The 19,114-nt window shown below is 39.8% G+C and overlaps 1 protein-coding gene across 1 annotated transcript in view; it reads left to right on the top strand.

The window, feature by feature from the left end:
- Sepsecs (Sep (O-phosphoserine) tRNA:Sec (selenocysteine) tRNA synthase) overlaps nt 1-18,727 on the top strand; it is a 30,072-nt gene extending 11,345 nt beyond the window's left edge. Inside the window, exons 7-11 of the mRNA XM_041643778.1 lie at nt 2,556-2,685; nt 2,821-2,912; nt 9,190-9,283; nt 10,985-11,075; nt 14,392-18,727. Of these exons, the coding sequence (XP_041499712.1) occupies nt 2,556-2,685; nt 2,821-2,912; nt 9,190-9,283; nt 10,985-11,075; nt 14,392-14,695 (711 nt within the window). The 3' untranslated portion in view covers nt 14,696-18,727. The remainder of the gene's footprint in view (nt 1-2,555; nt 2,686-2,820; nt 2,913-9,189; nt 9,284-10,984; nt 11,076-14,391) is intronic.
- The last annotated feature ends 387 nt before the right edge of the window (nt 18,728-19,114 follow it).

The following is a 19,114-nucleotide window of genomic DNA, read 5'->3' as shown; positions in this document are numbered from 1 at the left end:
GAGCTGATGGGAAAGGTATCCTTGGGGCTGCTCTTCCTGGCACACCATTTTGTCGTGTGCGCATGCATGTATGTGTGTGATGTTTCTCAAATGCAGATGCTGTCTCGTAGGTATTACTTTCTAAAATGGACTTGTCTTTAAGTAGTAAATAAACATTTCTGCAGATTGGCCTACATGAGGAGAGGGCATAGCACTGTTAGTTTACAACATAAATCTGTAAGTCTTGTTGAGTTCTGACTGCTATTTTGTGACATTCTAAGTAGAGTTAACTTTCACTCAAAACTGTCACAATGCAGACAGCTTGCCAAAGACCTACCATGTGTGGTAGGCATCCGGTCAGGCTGTTAATGTTTTAAAACTAATCCTATTAAGTTAAGGTGTATTTTCACTGTTCCTGTTTATATATGAGGAAATATGCTCAGTGGTTTAAGCGTTTGACCTGAGTCTCACAGCTCCTGAGGAAGTTGTATAGCAGTCTGCCACCAGGGCCCCCAGTTTCCCTAAAACAGAACAAAGCCCCAAGAAAGCAGTATCACAGTAACCATGTAATTAGTGAAGAAAACTGTTATACCTGAAATGTCTTAGCACTTTTAAAAGATGTCCCAGAATGACTTGGTTCTGAGCAGATAAGATTCTCTGTTAGGTATGTGTAATCTCAAGAAGTACACTTCTGGTTCTGTTTGCTGAAATGCCTAATCTGAGATGTTAGGACAGATTAATAGAGGGCACATAGTAGAGCTATAGAAATGTGTGTGGGATTGACTGTTTAGAATGGAAGGTGAAGTTCCAAAGTGTGGGAAGCAGCGACTTTACTTGTTAAGAATTGGTGCAAAGTAGGTGTTACTGCTACTTACCCACACACCCGATTGTTATTTCATTCAGTAGATTTTCTGACTTCCCATTAGTATGTGAGCTACCACAGAATGTGCTGGGGACACAGCGTTGCAGCCTATTTCCCAGCAGCCTCTGTCCTGCTAGGTTTTTCATTTTCTTCCTTAGTGGCCATTTCTGAGTGTTTTTTGTGAAGGAGTGTGCAGTCTTCATGGTGAAAGGATGGGTGTAGCAGTCTGGAGTCTGCTTCCCCTTTCTCAGTCCGCCCACTCCCAGGTCAGGCTCATGCTCCTCTCAGAAAGCCTAGACAGTATTTCTGGACACTCTCAACCTGGCACCACTTGCTGTGCTTTCTCTTCACTTATTCTGTTGTTTATGCTGTCCCCTCCTTCTGAGATGGGTTTCTTCTGTTCATAGTCTGCTAGGAAATAGAGTCCCGGCAAGAGTAAGGCTGAGACAGTCAGCGATGGTCTCTGACTGTCTGTTCCCCTCCGTGGCTTCTACTGCCTCTACCTATTGCCTGAATCTGGTCTCTTAGATTAGACCAGCTATCTGCGATTTCCATTCTCCCTGAGATACAGAAATGGGGAAGAAGTGTGAAAACGAAGGTCAAATGTGGTTATAATATTAATAGGAATGTAGATTGTTAATACAGATTGAAAATCTGTGGCTGCAGATAAAGAAAAAAACTCCGTGAGTTGAAATTTAGATGGTATCTCCATTTTTAAGAGGAGGAAATTGCAGCACATTAGACAGAAGGTCATAGCTGTATCAGATGGGACAGAACTTGGCTCCACATTTCTGTAGGTCTGTGTTCAGCTCTGTGCTGGGATATTAGACTTCCATTTGAAGTTCATTTGCCTTGGAATGAGACCATCTAAGATCACATGTTAAGGATCACAAGTTATGGAGAAACACTGATTTTGGAACTTCCAGGAATATACAGATGAAATTGCCATGGTTGATGATAAACATAAAATTTGGCTTTTCTCTTTTGTGATCAGAGCCGTCATGAAAGTAGAGCTTGTTTAAAGGCCGGGCTTGAGCTTTATGCCTGGTCTGTATGAAGCCCCTGGAGTTAATCTCCTGCACTGTAACACAAACAGACAAACCCAAAAGATAAAAAACGTTAGTAGATTTTCCAAAGTATGAGAGAGAAACATTTAATTTTCTAGCTGCTTGGTTGGCACTTTAGGCAGCTGTAGTTTATTAGATTCTGATGCTAGGTATTTAAAACTACTTAATCACCATAGACCTTATAAAAGTCATAGGTGTGGGGCATGGGAGAAATGCTTTGTCTGATACTCAGTTTTAAGGTAAAAAGCTGTTTCAGAGGAATTCCCTCTTGCACTGGTAATGACACCCCACCTGCTTTATGCAGGCTGAGTTTAGTGATTAATCTGTGAAAGCCAATGTCCACTGCAGTGTGCTGGGTGTTGTGCGTATAATGAGCGCCACCCAAGCTGGAGTTCAGTCTGTAAAGCCTGGACTTGCACTGCCACAGAGAAAATTTCATCCCTTCACCTGCCTTTAAACCAATGTCTATGCACTGTTTCTCATTTTTACTTTTTAATTAAGGTAAAATTAGCCTTTGTAAATGTGGGAATGAAATTAAATTGTATGTATCATTTTGTATGACATTTTTGTTGTGGCCTTTGCTCGTTAATAGAAGTTGTTGTCTGTCCTAGTGACTGACATGTGACCCATATGTTGTTTGATTCTAGGGGGCTCGGGTTGGTAGAATCGATGCTTTCGTTCAGAGCTTGGACAAAAATTTTATGGTTCCAGTAGGTGGTGCTATAATTGCTGGCTTTAATGAATCCTTCATTCAGGAAATTAGCAAGATGTATCCAGGTAAATAGATAACTTGTTTTTTGGAAAAATTAACTAATGAACAAAAATATATGTGCATATAGTCTGCTGTGAAGAGTTGATTTCTCGAGCCTCCCCATCAGTCCTCCTGCATATGCCCTGTTCCTCTGTTTTCAGGAAGAGCTTCAGCTTCTCCATCCTTAGACGTCCTCATCACCTTGTTGTCACTGGGCTGCAATGGCTACAAGAAACTGTTAAAGGAAAGAAAGGTGAGGTTTGCTCCTTGTTGAATGCCGGTGTTCTAGCCTGTATATCTCACTTATATAGGAGCCACTGTTGGGTTTTTTCCATCTCTTATTTGTCCTGTAGAAGCTAATCATCCCTTCTGTCCAGATATGCTGAGAAATAGTTCAGATGCATTATTTTACTATTAGTATTTGTTATTTAGAAACATCTGTATTGGGAATTATTTGTTCATTTATCACCTAAAGGTAGAGGGGCTCTCCTTTTTTGTTACTCATTTTTATTAAATAATTTTCTTTTGCATTTATTTGTGTGCTCACGTGCATGTGCCATGGCACATGTGTGGGGGTCAGGGTCAGTCTGTGGGTACAGAGCTTGGACTCAGGTCATCAGGAGCAGGAGGAGTCGCTTTGCCTTTTACCTGCTTTGCAGGCTTAATAGCTCTGCCTTTTCTTTTAGGACAGGTTCTTGGGAGGCCCTGACTGACTGGAGCTTGCTTTATGTAGACAAAGCAGGCCTCATACAGTGGGCAATCCTCCAGCCTCTGCTTCCTGAGTAGTGGGGCTACAGGCATCTGTCGCCACTTCTGGCATAGAGGCTCTTGAAAAAGTAATGGAAAAGTTTTCTTTTGAGTGATTTGGAAGCCTGAAGGCTTGTTATGGTATGAAGGACTAGTCCTCGGTGGAAGGGCCAGTAGGAGTCAGCCGCCTCCTTATTCTAAAATAATAAATCCCTCCATCATTGCTGAAATGCTGGACTTATGCTGGCCTTGAAAAGAAAAGTGATGAGCTTTGTGGTTCCAGCTACTGAGGAGGCTAAGAAGGAAGATCACTGGAGCCCAGGAATTTTTGATCATCATAGTGAGAGCCAGTCTTTTAAAAGAAACTAACAGATGCTTCATTCGTAACAGTTCTCACCTTCCACTGTGAGTACCAGGGACTGAGCTCAGGTTGTCGAGCTTGCACAGCCGACTCAGCCATGCCACTGGTCCCCTGCTAGGTTCATTGTATCCATTCTTTGGTGTGCATCAAGTTCATTTGTAGGGATTGTCTCCATTTTGCATATGAAATTGTGATCTGGGAAGATGAGCTTGCAGAAAGATTGGCCACTTTCAAGTCCTAGAACTGCTGGTGAAGACTGAGTCTGGGTGCTGCTCATGCCCGTGTCTGAACCACTGTCTTCTCATGTTTACAGTTACTTCTACAGCACCGAGGGAGTGATCGATCCTTCTTCCTAGGCATTTGAGCCATAAAGAAGATGATTGATCTTGTGACCCTCCCATTCTATCTAGAGGAGGTATTTAAACCCCAGAGGCTCTCAAATGCACTAATTGATTTTATTTAAAATTCTTTGTATAGAATTACTTAGAACAAAGCCTGTCTAATGGAGTAATTTCCAGAATACTAAAATACTGATCTGAGAACTCTGACACTGCATGAAAAAATAATTGTTCTTTAATGTCTCCACATAGTAGGTCTTGCTGCAGAAAATGTGTATGTCCTCCATAAGTACAACTGCGTAAATGTAGCATAAATATTGTTTTTTTTTAATATTGGATTTGGTGCAGAAATGTAGCTTTTTTTGTCTAAATGGACTCTCTCTGCTGTGAACATTTCATCATGGTAGTTTATTGGCTCAGCTGTGGAGAAGCCGAGGCAAAGCTATTTTGCGCCAGCCCGAGCTATTTATAAACCATCACTGAGAGCGCCTTTTTATGTTACTGCTGCTCTGTGAACTAAAAGAGGGGTGTTAAAGGAAAACTTGGGATTTCTTTTTATTCTGTGCCCTTATTCCCCACAATGGTATTTTTAGAGGTTATTTCTTCCAGCTATATCTCTTCAGGAAAGGCTTTACCTTTGTCACATTGAGCAGACAGGAGCTCAGCTGGAAGCCATTCCTTTCCTCAAGCTTTCCTTTTTGAAGGGTGAAAGGATCAGAGAGTGGAACTTTGTGTGTGAATTGAGCCTCTTTGCCCTTAGCCCCTTCCTGATCAGTGCATTTACTTCATAGAGGGAGGAATGACCAGGAGTTTAACGAAGAGGCCTCGAAGAAAAGAGGTTAAAATACAAGCGACTGTTTCTTTGAGTTTTCTTATGCAAAAAGAAAGATCAGCCTTAGAAGTTTGTCCACTTCTGCCTTGCTTCCAAAGAAGCCCATTATCTGCCCAGCTCTCCTTATAGAAAAATACTTTGCTGACCAGGGTGGCAGACCGTCATTTATTGTTGCAAGTATCTGCTGAATTGGGCAAGTTCAGAAGAGGGGTGTAGTAGAATGGCTGTTCTGGGGCTAGAACTTGTGAGCTGACGCTTAGAGGATAAACCCTGTTCTAGAACACTAGATTGTAACAGCAGTGGCTTAACCAGAGCTAAATTTGGAAGAAGGAGTTTGTTTGTGCCCTGAAAGTGGAATTCTTGAATCTCTTGTCAATGTCTGATTTGGGGCCTGGTTACGAGACTTCAGCACCTTGAAAGCAGTGTTTTTGCCACTGGGGCAAGCGTTGTTGAACATGTGTTGGTCCTTGGTGGCAGCCACAGTGGAGACCACAATATTTAGTATCAATTTTTTCAGCTGTGGCTATCTCTGTGTGGGTGTGTGTCCATGCTGTTGTCCATCTGTCCACGCATGGTTCCTTACCTTCTGAGACAGGCATGGAACACCATTTTCTCCTACCCCATCACATGATGCAGCGTGTTGCACAGACATTTTCTTGGAAGTTTGATGAACTATGCACATCTGGATTCTAGTGAGGGATAGTCTGGATGTTGGGTTTCAGCCTGCGGTTCAAAGCCCTTACAAAAGATAATGTGTAATATAATTCAGTTCCTTTTTCATGAAAAGTATAAGGTTTTGTGTTCATATTCTAGAAACATAGCTGACATTAGCATTCAGGTATACAGTTCCGTTTATCTGTAGTGAGAGTCTTTTAAAATTAAGTTAAATACAGCGCAAGGGACATAGAAAATCAATATTATTTCATTTCTTGAAAGTAAGATCTTTCTATACACATTTGCTTGTGCTGCTTATAAATCTCTCCTGTTACAGAAGTATTTTATAATAAATGTCAGTTATAGATTTAACGGTAGCAGAAAATAGTACAAGCTCTGTAGCACCTTCATGCATCAGGTAAAACTGCTTAGCTCAGTGTTAGTGTAGGATCGCCATACGATATCCTGAAAGATATTTTAAAGTGTGGTGATATTAATAGGACATTAGGACCCTGCCCTGTGTGCAGTTCAGTCTGCTGCAGTTGAGGTTAGCTTACCTCCTACAGCCTCTACATGCAGTAAAGACTCTGTAAATATTTGTTGTTGAGCATGAGCTTCATTCGAAGATAGGTTTTAAAAATTGAGTTAAACACTAATGATATATGAGACTTCGTTACCTTATGATTATCTTTATAGTAAATATTTCTCTCCTTATGTTAGTTACAGTAAAAGCTGATTTCTGGCTAGGGGTGGAGACATGTACCTGTAATCCCAGCACTGGGAAGGGTAAGGTAGTCTAGGCTTCATGGCGAGACCAGATCTCAACAGATAACTCTGAACCTCTGACTAGCCGGTGATTGATAGAACTGATTGAAAGTACTTTATTAGTGGATTAGAAATGAACATGCACAAATTCAGTTTTCTATCAATGTTTTATGTGCATGGTTACATTTGCAGGTACCCTCTAGGTAACTTCAGGAAAAGTTAGCTCAGGTACAAATTAAGTTCTCGTTAGGGTCCACTCTATGGATGTGGCAGCCACACTAGATAGGAGATTATTTTAGACTGGGCTTCTGCACTGAAGTACATAAACCAAAGGACTTTGTTTCTTTAACAATAAATCAAAGACGAAGGTAGCCTTGTTGCTAGGGGGACATAGGGATACATAAAGGGCAATTCTTGGCGGCTATTGAGTGTTAGACATACTGATAAAAGTTAGGATTTTATAGATAAAGAGACATTATCATCTCTTATCTATGTGGAAATAAGGGACTGTTGTTTTTTTTTTAATGCAGAGCATTTAAAATTAGCAACTTTGTACTTTGTAGTAGATGAAAAGACACACCCAGAACCCATGAATTCTACTTTTAGGTACTGATGCCGCGGTAAGAGATTGTGAATTTTTCTAGTTGCCATACAGTTCTTGGTATTTTTACTTCCATTTAATTCTTACGTGTGCTACGTTTTGAAGGAGTATTAGAATATTGATTTGAGGATAATCCAGTAAAATATACAAAATGTCCAAGAAAAGATACCTTTTTCACATAACTTTGTCCCATTTGTGAAAATGACCACAGTTGTCTTTAATGTTTCTCAGATTATGTTTAATTATAGTTTAATGAAGTTATAAATTATACAGGAAAAAATAAGTAAGCAGAAACATTTTTTTTCCATAAACTTTTTGGCTACTTGTATAAAGTAGAATACTGATCTTTCAATATGAGGCAGATTTATGGGAGTTTTATGTGATAATTGTTGCTGTCGTTATCAAGTGTAGCTTGCACAAAGGGATGTATTTGGAAATACAGGCAAACATTGAATGTTAATAAATGTGCTCAGAAAAAATAATTCATTAAAAAATATTAGTTACTAGATGAATTACTGCTGTACATAACTCTGAAAATGTAGGTGCTGTTGAAAGTAAAGTAATGAATAGAAAGACCTGAAAATAAGGACTGAAGAGATTCTCTTCCAGAGGACCTGGGTTCGATTCCCAGTACCCACATGGCATCTCACAACACTCTGAAACTTCAGTTTCAGGGGCTTTCAACAGCCTCCTCTGGCCTCCACAGGCACCGGGCACACAGGTATACATGCAGACAAAACACCCATATTTTAAAAAATAATGGGAAATGATGTATATTTTCAATAGCTCATGATTATGATAATATATAAAATATATTTATAAATATAAAATAAATATGTGTATAAATATATATTTTATATACATTTTATTATATACTTATGACAAGAGGATGTCTTACCACATCTATCAGATAACAATAGCAATTTTTTTTTATAAAAAGAACTAATTTAGTGATCTAATATTTTATGATTCTGACATGTTAAGAATTGTTCTTATAAATTTAAGAATGGTGATTCGTATAACATTTTAGGTGAGAATATATTGTCAGCAAGGTAAGGCCTTTGTACCTGTAAGGAACTGGTAATTCATAAAACTGGACAGCATTCTCCCTCCTCTCTTAGTTTTTATCTGTTACCAGATAGAGTTGCTCATCTGTGGACTTTAGACCCGAAAAGCTGCTGAGAGAGCTACCTTAGGGAGAAAGCAGAGCAGCTTTTGTGGCCTTTGAACTCAAGAAGTGTCATTTCCGCTGTTAGCCTTGGAGTCTCTTTAGAATTTATGTCTAACTGTGGATGGAGGTCAGTAAAGTAGACTCATCCAACTGCAGATGGATTTGGGTAGGTTTTCATTTTTGCACCTTTTCACAAGCAGAAGCAGAAGAAAATAACTTTTCAGTTTAAATAGCTGCTGACTCAGCTATACTGCTGTGTCTGTGTGGGTGACATTTTAGACTTAGAAACATTTATTACACTTTTTGCTATGGGCAAAGTAGAGTAAGTTTTAGTTTTGGTTATTGTAGTCCTTGAGATAAGAGAATTGTTCATTTTAGCTATGTGTACCTTGAACAGAATAAATTTGTGGCTGGGGATATAGCAAAGAGGTAGAGCACTTACTTAGCACACACAAGATCTCTAGTTTGACCTGGGGACGCACACATGCATGCAAACACACAGGCAGTACACTTTTTAAACTTCCACTTACTATGTAACTTGCATAGTAAATGGATCCATGTTAGCATTGGAGAGATTTTCTTAGTAGTAACAGGAGGAGGTCATCTGAGAAGAACAGGAACTAATGGTGTGGAAAGACTCTGTGTAGAACAGTGCAGAGGGATGAAGAGTTGTGCTGGTAACGTGTGCAGAAATGTTTGGGTAGAGTGCTTGCTCTTGCCAGATGTGTCGTATATACTTAAATCCCAGCTACTTAGAAAGCTGAGACTGGAGGATCAGAAGTTTACCTCTAGCCTGGGCAACACTGTAATATGCTGGTCTTCCCATTAAAAGAATTCTGAAGTATCAACTCTGAAAGTTCTGCAGAGATGCGATATATTATAGCCCAAGACCAGCAGTGGGCTGGGCTGTCTTTCCCCCAGTCTGCTGCTTGCAGTGGTTCTGAATCTCACTGTATTGTGGCATAGGAGAGACATGGGAGATGGTAGATAGCATACATTTCATACCAGTCAGGTTTTGTATTAAGGTTGAGTTGTATTTATTTGCGGTATTTTTATTTCAGGAAATGTTTGTCTATTTGTCCACCCAACTGAAGAAGTTGGCTGAGGCCTACAATGAAAGACTGTTGCAGACACCTCACAACCCTATATCTTTAGGTAATTTTCTTCCTTAATAAAAGAAAGTATGTCTGAAATATCTTAGGAGGAAGTTGTCATTTATAGAAATAATGAACTCGTTTTGATTATGCTGATATTTCTAAATCCATCCCATTATTAAGTGATAACTTAAAATGTACTTAGCCTTTAGAAATGCTTTAATTTCTCTAAGGTAAAGCCTGTTTAGTGAAGGAATCAGAGTTAATAGTAAATATAACGAATATACAGATAGTAATTTGGGGCTTGCCTCTTATAATGAAAATCTGTTCAGTTAACAAAGCTCCAGCATCCAGCATAGCATTATCAGTGCCTTTGCTTCTTTTCCTCAGCCTCTGCTGTCATCAATTGATCTGCTGATATAAGAACTAATGTTTCTGTTTATGCAGTTCAGGGACTATTGAAGAGACTAGTGAGCTAGAGGGGTTTCCAGTGGCTAAGATGCTGCTCTTCCAGAGGATTTGAGTTCAGTTCCCAGCTCACAACTGCCTTTAACTCCAGCTCTAGGGAATCTAACATCCTCTTGTACATGCCCCAAAACAAACACATAAATAAAAAGCATTTTTAAAAAGTCAATAATTGACTTTTACATACCTAAGTATTTAAAAGCTTCATAATTAGTTTGTGAATATGTTTTATATTTCTCATCCAGTTAAGAAAAGTGAATCATGTTTAACTGAAGCCATTTTGGAATGTGCATTCATAGAGAATCATATGGGTACCAACACCTAATAATAAAGCCCCTAATCTTTTGTCCACATAGCAGGTGGTGTTGGGAATATCAGTTCTGCCATGTTTTAGTTGCCAATCCCTTTTCCCTCTCTAAGATAGAGATAATAAATAATCTATCATGCAAGATTGCTTAGGAATGGTTGAGACCATTGTTTTAGGATTTCTATTGCTGCAATAAAAATACCATGGCCATAAAGGAAGTTGGGGAGAAAAGGATTTATTTGGCTTACACTTCTGCATTGCTGTTCATCACTAAAGGAAGTCAGGACAGGAACTCAAACAGGGTAAGATCCTGGAGGCAAGAACTGATGCAGAGACCATGGAGTGGAGCTGCTCTTTGGTTGCTCAGCCCACTTTGTAGAACCCAGGACCACCTGCTATGGGATGGCACCACCCACCATGGGCTGGACCCTCCTCCATTGATTCCTAAATGAGAAATGCTTTACACCTGGATCTCATGGAGACATTTCCTCAAGTAAGGCTCCTTCCTTTTTGATGACTCTAGCTTGTGTCAAGTTGGCACATAAAACCAGCCAGTACAACAAGGTTTGTAAAGTGTCTAGCTTGGCAAGCCAGTCTTCAATAAGTAATGACCATGGCAGTGGTGGGAGCCAAGGACGCAGTTTACCATGAGGTCTCAGAATGACAGTTGTACATTTGTGTATGTAGGAGTTAGTCCTACTGAGATAATATGCATACATATTGCTTAAGTCCTTCCAACTTGGTTGGATTCAGTTAGCAGCTCCATTGATCATGGTGATACGGAAATTTTGTCCATGGTTTGTGAACTTGTTTGCTTAAATTGTGCTTGTCTGATATGGAAACAATCCTTGCTCTAATTTATCAAGTGTAGTAAAGTGCTCTTATGCTATGGAACGGTGAATGAAGGTAGTTTCTTTATCATTATTTGTCTTGGGTGGTTTTTGTAATCCAAAAGCTTGTTGAATTGTCCTTGTTTTTGTTCTCTCCTAGCTATGACACTCAGGACAGTAGATGAACAGCATGACAAAGCTGTCACCCAGCTTGGTTCAATGCTTTTTACCAGACAAGTTTCTGGAGCCAGGTGAGTAGCTTTAAGAGATGAGTTTATTTGCTTTTGTTGTCACCTCTAGGCATGATATGTGTCTGCCCCTCAGCCAGCAGGGACTTGTGTAGCTTTTTTGACCTGTTTTGGTTTCATCCTATGGTTTTACTAATGGATTTTCAAGGCTTTTGTAATCTTAGTAACTTCAAAGCTCCACTTTCTGCATTTTAAGAACTTGAATGTTCAGATGGAAGGAACAGTTTATATGCATACCAACAAGTGAAAGCCTGGTGATACAAGTACTGTCTGAGGCAAAGGTGCTGCCATTTTGACCTTGGTACCTCCTGGGTTTTGGTGCTTGGCTTTCTACTGATTCCAGTTTCTTGACTTTTCCTTCTTCAACTCTTCTTGTCCTTTTCTGTCCTGCATGGTGATTTGGTGAGATAAATATTCTTTTGTCTGACTCCTTAACCCCACCTTACACCACATAAGGGTTTCAGGTTCTATGCAATAAAAGTATGTTGACTTTTCTTTCAAAAGAAAAGTAAGTTTAATCAAGGACTTCTCTTCAGTAGTCCTTCACTGTATACTGAGCCATGCCTGAGGCTTCACTGTGGCCAAAGAACAATTAGGTAATGAACCTGTGAGACTGTTAACACCCCACCTCTGGACTCTGGTCAAACTACAGGAAGACAGGAGTCTTGTTTGTTTTACTACCTCTTTGGATGAAGAGTTGTTACAACTGCTGCTGCTGCTCCTGCAGCTCTAGGGATTGAACCTAGGGCCCAGGGCATGCATGGTAAGCACCTGACTACAGATACATCTCCAGCTCTCTTTCTATTTTCAGACAGGTTCTCACTAAGCTGTCCAGGTTGAACTTGAACTTACTATTTGGCCCAGTTAGGCCTAGACCTTGCAAGACTCCTGTCTTGCAAGGCCCAGCTTCTATGTAGATTTTTGTCTAATTCTTTCTTAGCTGTACTGTCACATTATAATAGTAGACTAGAAAGAAGTCAGTTTCAAGTGGGAAAGTTGCTAAGGAAATAACTGTTTTCTAATTGTTCTAGTTATATTTCTGTTGCTGTGATTAAAACACTCTAACCAAAAGCACATTGGGAAGGAGGGTGTTTCTTTAGCTTGTACTCCAGGTCATAGTCCATCATTGAGGGGAGTCAGGGTGGCATCTCAAGCAGGAGCTGCAGTAGAAACCGTTGAGGAAAGATGCTTTCTGACTTGTTCATTAACTTGTTCATTCAGCTAGCTTTCTTAAATAGTCCAGACCCCCTGCCTAGGGATAATATTGCCCTCGGTGAGCTGGGCCCACCTACATTAACTAGCAGTCATATTAATATCCCATTGAGAAGCCCAGAGGCCAATCTGGTCTGAGGTTCCCTCTTCTAATTGACTTTAGGTTGTGTTAGGTTGACAATAAAAACTAACCAGAACACTAAACTAAAAGAGTTATGCTTTTCCTCACCAAGTACTATCTTGGAAGCATACTTGTACATGGGCGTGAAAATCAGGTATTTTACATTAGAGAAAAATGATGGATCTTGCTCTAAGTGCTTTCCATCGCATCTCTATGAAAGCATTTTACTCTGACTAGCAGTCTTAGTCAGTTTCTATTGCTGTGAAGAGACACTATGACTGTGACAATTCTTAGAAAGGAAAGCATTTAATTTGGACTTGCCTACAGTTTCAGAGGTTTAGTCTATTTTCATCATGGCAGAGAGCATGGTGACGGGCAGGCAGAAGTGGCCAAAATTCTACATCTGATCTGTAGGCAACAGAAAGGGAGAGAGAGAGCCACTGAGTCTGGCTTGGGCTTCTGAAGCCTCGAAACTCCATCCCTAGTGACATACTTCCTCCTACAAACCATGCCTACTCCAACAAGACAACACTTCCTGATCCTTCTAAGTGTTGTCACTCTGATGACAAGCATTCAAATATATGAGCCTATGGAGACCATTCTTATTCACGTCTCCACACTTGCAGAGAATAAAATGCCTGTGTTAAAGACTTGGTTTTTATTTGTACTTTGATTAGATCTTTGTGGAGCTGGAGTCATAGGCATGTTATGAACTAGCTGATGTGGGTGGTGCTAATGGAATTTGGATCCTCTGGGTCTTCTGCAAGAAGAATGTGAGCTCTTAACCACTGAGCCATCCCTCTGGCTCCATTGTTTTGTTTTGTTTTGAGCTAGTAGTGTCTAGCTATGTACTCTGATGGGCCTCTGGATCCTCCTGTCCCTTCCAGTGTTAACCACAGCTGGAGTGACAGCTTGTTCAAAGAAAAAACAAATGTAGGTCAGTTCAGCTTTTTGTTTATTTGGGTTTTTCTTTGTTTGTTTCTTTGTTTTGTTTTTTTTTTTTTTTTGCAACAGATTTTCTCTGTGTAACAGGCCTAGACCCAGCTGTCCTGGAACTTGTTTAAGTTGCCTTGTAGACCAGGTTGGCCTCGAACTCACAGAGAGCAGCCTGCCTCTGCCTTTTGAGTGCTGGGATTAAAAGCGTGTGTCACCAGGCCTGGCTGGTCAGTTTAGCCTTTTACTTGTGAAACTGTCTATATGCTGCATAGTTTTGATGCTTTTAAAATGGTTTTGTAATAGGCCACTATTTGTCTCTATGAGTGGGTTGATCTTAATTGCTTGCTTGCTTGCTTTTGTTGTTTTTTCTTTTTTGGATTTTCGAGACAAGGTTTCTGCAAAATAGCATTGACTGTCCTGAACTCACTCTGTAGACTAGGTTGGCCTCCAACTCACAGAGATCCCCTTGCCTGTGCCTCCTGAGTACTGGCTTAAAGGTAAGTGCTGCCACTTCCCGGCCTATAATTGGTTTCTTACACAATAAAAGATTAGAAATCTGCCTATGTCTAAGAATGCTGTGGAAGTCAACCTTAAAGGTGGTTTTTGCTGTCTGGTTACCTCCACCCACTGAAACAGTTACATAGGTCTTAGAGCTCACTGTGAGCAACCATGCTGAGTGCATGATTAGAATTCTCTTTTGTTGATGGTGAGGTAACAGTAAACCAAAGCAGTTTGGCTTACACAGTTGAAGTCAGAGTCTAGATTTGACACAAAACTAAATTTCTTATTGCTTCTTGAAGAAGATGTGAAAATGGTGGGATTCCTTAAGGTTCCTGTTCTCTGTTATAGAAGGTGAGTAAATGGTTGTTGCTAGGCAGGACTCTTTAATTGTATTTTACAATTTCATTTTAAGCAGTTTGTTTGCAGAGGTCATGATTTATGCTGTTTCTCAGCGTCTTAGCCTGTGGTTATGTGACTAGTGAGACAGGTGCCTTGTTTCTGGGTGGCATCTATTAGCATCATCAGGCTGATGAATCTTTTCCCTTTCAGGGCTGTGCCTCTTGGGTCTGTGCAAACTGTGAGTGGCCACACTTTTCAAGGCTTCATGTCCCATACAGATAATTACCCTTGTGCTTACCTCAATGCGGCGGCAGCCATCGGGATGAAGATGCAGGATGTGGACTTGTTCATAAAGAGACTTGAGAAGTGCTTAAACACCTTAAGAAGAGAACAAAATAGAGCAAGTGCTGTGTCTGTAGCTGACGACGGTAACAGAGCTGGAGATGTGGATATTGAGGAAATGGCTTTGAAACTCGATAGTGTGCTTGGTGACAAGGACCAACGACCTTCATGACACAGGTTTCTTTTTGCTACGGTTCATACAAGCACTTTAAAGGATATATTTAAAGTTTTGAATTGAGAATTTTATAGAGAATGTTCTGTCAAGGAAGAGACTGGTCTGAGGGTAGCTGTTGGTGATTGCTGTTTTTTTATCCTTAGAATACCTCAGTCCTTATGATTCTTAACAGGTTATAACATGCAGTCACAATGAACATTATCTGATTGTTATATTAGTTAAATAACACAATTCAGATGATTCTTACTAATATAAACTGTAAAGTTACATGTAATTCTTATTGAAATACAGAGTGCTTCTTCTTAGTTGTTCTCCGGCATTCAAAGATTTTTTTTTTTTTTTTTTTGTTTCTGATCACACAGAATTGAGAAAGATGTTCCCAGTGTTGCTAAATACTAGGTGCTTGTTTAGCTGTCTGTGCCTGTAAGAGGGAGTCCTCAAGGGAGCAGAGGCAAGACATAGTTTAATGTAAACCTAAGGGCAGTTGTTCTCAACTAGACTGTCTTGATTATATAAGCAACATATATAAGACCCAAAGTGGGTGACATTAAATGATAGAAGCCAGTGGTTCTGCTCAATATCTTACTTACTGTCCAGCACATGGTTTCCACAAAAGAATTCTCCAAATGTCAGTAGTGATGTGAGTCATGGAAGCGAGCCCCTCAGTAAAGTCGCTTTGTGTGGCAGCTTGCTCCTGTGCTACCTGATGGCATTGCTGTTTGTGGTGGGCTGCATGGAAGTCAGTGGTCCCATGAGGTACAACACCTAGTGATGAGATGGCTCTCTTGGTTTGTTAGTTATGAGTCGTACTGTTCACATACATATAAAATCAGCAAATTATACGTTTTTAGACCATATCAATGACATGTAACTGTATATCAAAAAGGACCGCTCTGTGATTGTTACCAAGTTTACTGCATAGAAACTCTTAACAGCCAGCACCATTTGTTCTAAACAAGTTGCTATAAATGGTTTTTTATAAGTCTGCTCATTTTTCCATTTGGGCAACTGAAAACTATTTCCCATACTGTCTTGGCTTTAAGCGGCCTTTGTGAACTGACTAGTTCACTCAGGTATTGTGCACAGCCACCATCAGGACTGGCTTTGAACATGTTCTTGCTAAGGAGGTCAAAATTATACAGTACTGCAAACATATGTTTTATATAGGCAGAAAGAATATTTAGGTTTGTAGTAGTGTGTGTGTGTGTGTGTGTGTGTGTGTGTGTGTGTGTGTATGGCTCAATAGCTCTAACAGTGATTTTTGTTAATTTAAAACAAAAAACAGACTGGGGAATTAGACCACTATACCAAAGCTATATTTCTCAGACCTGCTCTATGGAGTGTCATTCTACCCAAGACATACTCATGGGGAAAAGGGTCTATGGAGAAATAATTTGGGAAAATGGCTTTGTAAATTTGCTTATAGTATATTAAATGCTGTAAGAGGATTCCTTTAGTAAAGGTTGACCTGCTTTTCTAAAGAGGAGCCAGTTCTCCGAAGTGAAACACTCATAATGTCTCCTCAAACATACTCTTCCAACACAATGGGCCAAATGTGTTGGCCTCTGGATTCTGTTGCTTGTATTAGTTGGCGCTGAGCTGTGTATGAAAAGGGGTCTTTCATAGAGGGTTTATAAAGTTGAGTTCAGCCAGATGCTGAGTGTGTAAGTTGGGCTATGTGAGCCACTGATATCCATGGAAGTGAAGGTTTGCTGGCTGGAGATAAAGAACTCCCTTGAAGATATCTAGGTGGTTCCTAAATACATTCTGCACTCAGTGGACCAGACACTGAAATGGCTCTTGAGTAGCTACAGTAACTCGTTACATGGGAGTAAATCCTGGACTGAAAAGGCGTGTGCTGTTTTCTTGCTGGATTCGGGACTGCCCTGTAGACCCGATGAAGCTACAGAAGCCTAGTCTCCATGGAGCCCAGGAGGGTCAGATGCTGCTGCCAATGGAAATGCTGGCAGTGCAGCTTCCTATGCATCAGGCCGAAATGATTTTCTAGAACAAGTGATCTATATTGTGTGATCATCATTTTGCTTAAGAAAGGCCAGAGTCCAGAGACTGAAGATGCTTCCTCATCTGCCGAGTATCAGCAGTTCTTGGGCTTCAGCTGCTGAATGGATAATAATTCTAATTGAAGATAAATTACATGAGCCCACATGTGAAAGATAGCTATGGTATAACATTTATTCCTGGCACATAAAATCTCTTGCAGTTTTGGTTATTAACCCTTTCCCTTTTAAGTGGTTTTCAATTCCAGTTCTTCCTCCTGTCTCCAAGTTTGACCCTAAGGTTGCTCAGTTTTGTTTTGTTTTAAAGAATAAAATATTTCTTTGTCATAGGCTTTTCTTTTTCCCCAGCCTTTACCTAGCTCCCTCATGTTCACATATATGTGTTCATAGAACTATACCCAAGTGTCTGCTGTGAAGCACTTACTGCTTGGATGCTTTTCTGCTCTCAGACTGTGGCAGTGGAGAACATTCCAGGCACTGCCTGAGACACTACTATTATCTTCGTGGCCCAACTCCTCTTATGAATAAGGCTGTAAGGTAGATTTTGGAGGTTGGTTTTTAAAGTCAATGGGCTGGAGTAGTCTGCTTAGAGAAGAAAACTGAATCCTGTAATGTTTGATCACTAATGCAGCTTACACACACTGCTGTTGTGTTCTCACTGTCGGGAAGACATGACAGCAGCCTTGTAATCCAGTGTTAACTATGAGCTTTTTATTGGCTTATGGTAGTAGTTGAACTGAGTTACACAAGATGAGCTATGTAATCCAGCTCTGTTCCACCAATGGGCCCTTCATGTACAAATGGTAAATTTAAATATGATTTAAATTAATTTTTTTCTACTACCTTGTCCCAGCACATTGAATTGAATAATGACTCCGTTTCTTTAACCACAGGACAGTAAGAACTGTCACTGAGGTTGTAGCTATAGAATATGTCTGTGCCAATGGATTCCATAGATTTTAGTGGGACTTATGAAAATGTACTCACATTTTAAACTGGTGATAATATTGAATTAGTGACTTCATCCTGACAAACTCAATTTTATATCTTTTTACTGAAGTAGGTGACCAACAATTGAAAACAGCCATGAAAAACATTGATGAATCCCATTCATATTGTTCTCAGAGAAAAGTTTTACATATATACACATTTGGTACTTATAAAAATTGGATTTGCTTTGCCTAGAAATCTAAGATGCACTAATTTCTGCCAAACCAGAAATGGTTTTGTGTTATACATTGATGAGACTGACCTTACTTATATGGAGTTGAAAATTTCCAATTTTATACGCACAGAAGTTGGTTAATTTCAGAAATTTCATAATCTCTGAATAATTTGCTAAGAACCAATTGGCTGCAATAATAGCAGAAGTGTATGTGTGTTTGTGCATCTGTGTATGCATGCATGTGTATCTTTGTGTGATTGTGTGTGCATGTATGTGCGTGTATACATGTGTGTGCGTGTGTGTGTGTGTGTGTGTGTGTGTGTGTGTGTGTGTGTGTGTGTGTACGTGTGTACTGGGGGTCATCCAGACAGGTGCATGGTGCTTTCTTGTCTGTCTGTTGGTTCTACTCTTTGGATAGCCTTAGTGCACAGATCTGGCTTGCTGCCTCCTTTAGTAAATTGCCTTACATATTACTTTCATTTTGGCCTCATGGTTGTTCTGTGTGACACAAGATGATAATTTTATAGTGATTGAATACATCTTTGTAATTTACCTACTAATAGTTGGCAGTTCAAGCTAAGGCCATGGACAAAACCAGATTGTGTTTATACCATCTTTTTTTTTTTTTTTCAATCAAGTGGTACCAGCAAGAACTTTTGGAGAAAGGTAAAGGAAGGCTGACTTTAGCTGTGTAACTGTGGGGATTGGAGCTATGAGACTTTGATACAGACCTGTACCAAAAGGGAGAAACACTTCCAAAAATATTTTTGCTATAGACTCTTTAAAAATAAATTGTATAATTTATTACATGAAATAAACTTTTAATAAATCACTGACAGTACCTTATTTCACTGAAGCATTGCTAAGATAAATCTGAAAGTACAAATAACTATACTCAATTCTTACCCTCTTTCTTAATTCCGTCATCAGTATCAGCTTGCCCAGAAGTCAGCAAGAAAAGTCTGACTTGGGATGGGAATCATGTGTCATAGTTATTGACTGTAGAAGGTTGGCACTTAAGAGTATTTAATCAAGGGCCAACAAGATGGCACTTGCCACCCAGCCTTCCAACTCTAGTGACCCACATGATGGAAAGAAAGAACAGACTCCTGCAAGTTGTCTTGACCGCATACACACCATGTGCATGTTCACATACAAAATAAAAGCTAATACATTTTAAGGAATAATTTATTCGAAAGTAAGAGATCCTATCAACTTCAGATTGTTGACCTG

This window comes from Microtus oregoni, unplaced genomic scaffold (assembly GCF_018167655.1).
Source record: "Microtus oregoni isolate MIOR12 unplaced genomic scaffold, Mior012 000090F_ref0000504, whole genome shotgun sequence".
Classification (NCBI taxonomy): Eukaryota; Metazoa; Chordata; class Mammalia; order Rodentia; family Cricetidae; genus Microtus; species Microtus oregoni.
This window is presented reverse-complemented; position numbering and strand designations above follow the sequence as displayed.